The sequence below is a fragment of the Eriocheir sinensis genome, chromosome 62, assembly GCF_024679095.1.
Source record: "Eriocheir sinensis breed Jianghai 21 chromosome 62, ASM2467909v1, whole genome shotgun sequence".
Classification (NCBI taxonomy): Eukaryota; Metazoa; Arthropoda; class Malacostraca; order Decapoda; family Varunidae; genus Eriocheir; species Eriocheir sinensis.
This window is the reverse complement of record NC_066570.1, coordinates 5,088,534-5,089,286: the sequence shown is the minus strand read 5'-3', so window position 1 is coordinate 5,089,286 and position 753 is coordinate 5,088,534. Positions and strand designations below refer to the sequence as shown.

General features: G+C 46.7%; 1 protein-coding gene across 1 annotated transcript in view; it reads right to left on the bottom strand.

The window, feature by feature from the left end:
• Positions 1-356: 356 nt before the first annotated feature.
• Positions 357-753, bottom strand: part of LOC126986649 (uncharacterized) — a 109,168-nt gene continuing 108,771 nt past the window's right edge. The window contains exon 3 of the mRNA XM_050842924.1: positions 357-551. Within this exon, the coding sequence (XP_050698881.1) occupies positions 478-551 (74 nt within the window). The 3' untranslated portion in view covers positions 357-477. The remainder of the gene's footprint in view (positions 552-753) is intronic.

The following is a 753-nucleotide window of genomic DNA, read 5'->3' as shown; positions in this document are numbered from 1 at the left end:
CCCACTGTGAGGTTAGACATTCATTCACCACCGCAGCCAAACTATACCAAACGCATCCACCCCCTGAACCTTTGGAGCGGCCACGTAAGTCCTCCTCCCAGCCTCTTATTTTCCTCTTTCTCACACCTTTTCATCAGTCTATTCCACCTCCTCTTCCTCTTAAATTCTCTCCTCTAACTCTTCATATATTACGTCTTTCTATTTTCCTCTTTCTCATTTCTCTTCTTCATCACCACTATCCTTTCTTTTCCTTCTATTTTTTTTCTCTCTGATGTTTTTTCGTGGTTTCTCTTAAGCTCCACCATTCGAGAGACACGCCGGTTCTCAGTGACACATCGACCACCGGTAGAGTCGGTCTTTCGCATCCCTCCTCATGGGCCGTCATCCCACAAAGGCCCATGGCTCCTCCACGAAGGGACAATAATCTTTAAACAACATCAACCCGGCCATGTCCTGTACACCACTGCAACACAACGCTCAAGACTCCCTTACCTTGTCATTTGTACACCGGCTGTCTGACTTCAGGTCGGGTCTCGTTGAGCTGCTCCCGTCTGTAAAGAAAGACAAACATGAGGTAGAGAACACAAAGAAGTGGCATTAACAACAGCAGTAATAATAATAACAATAACGAGAGAAAAAAATCGCTAACAGTAACAGCAATATTAAAGGAATCAGCGGCAAGGCACGCCACACATCCATTCCTATACACTGAGTCCCTCGCCAACCACAGGACGCTACCCGGAGAGCCGCAGA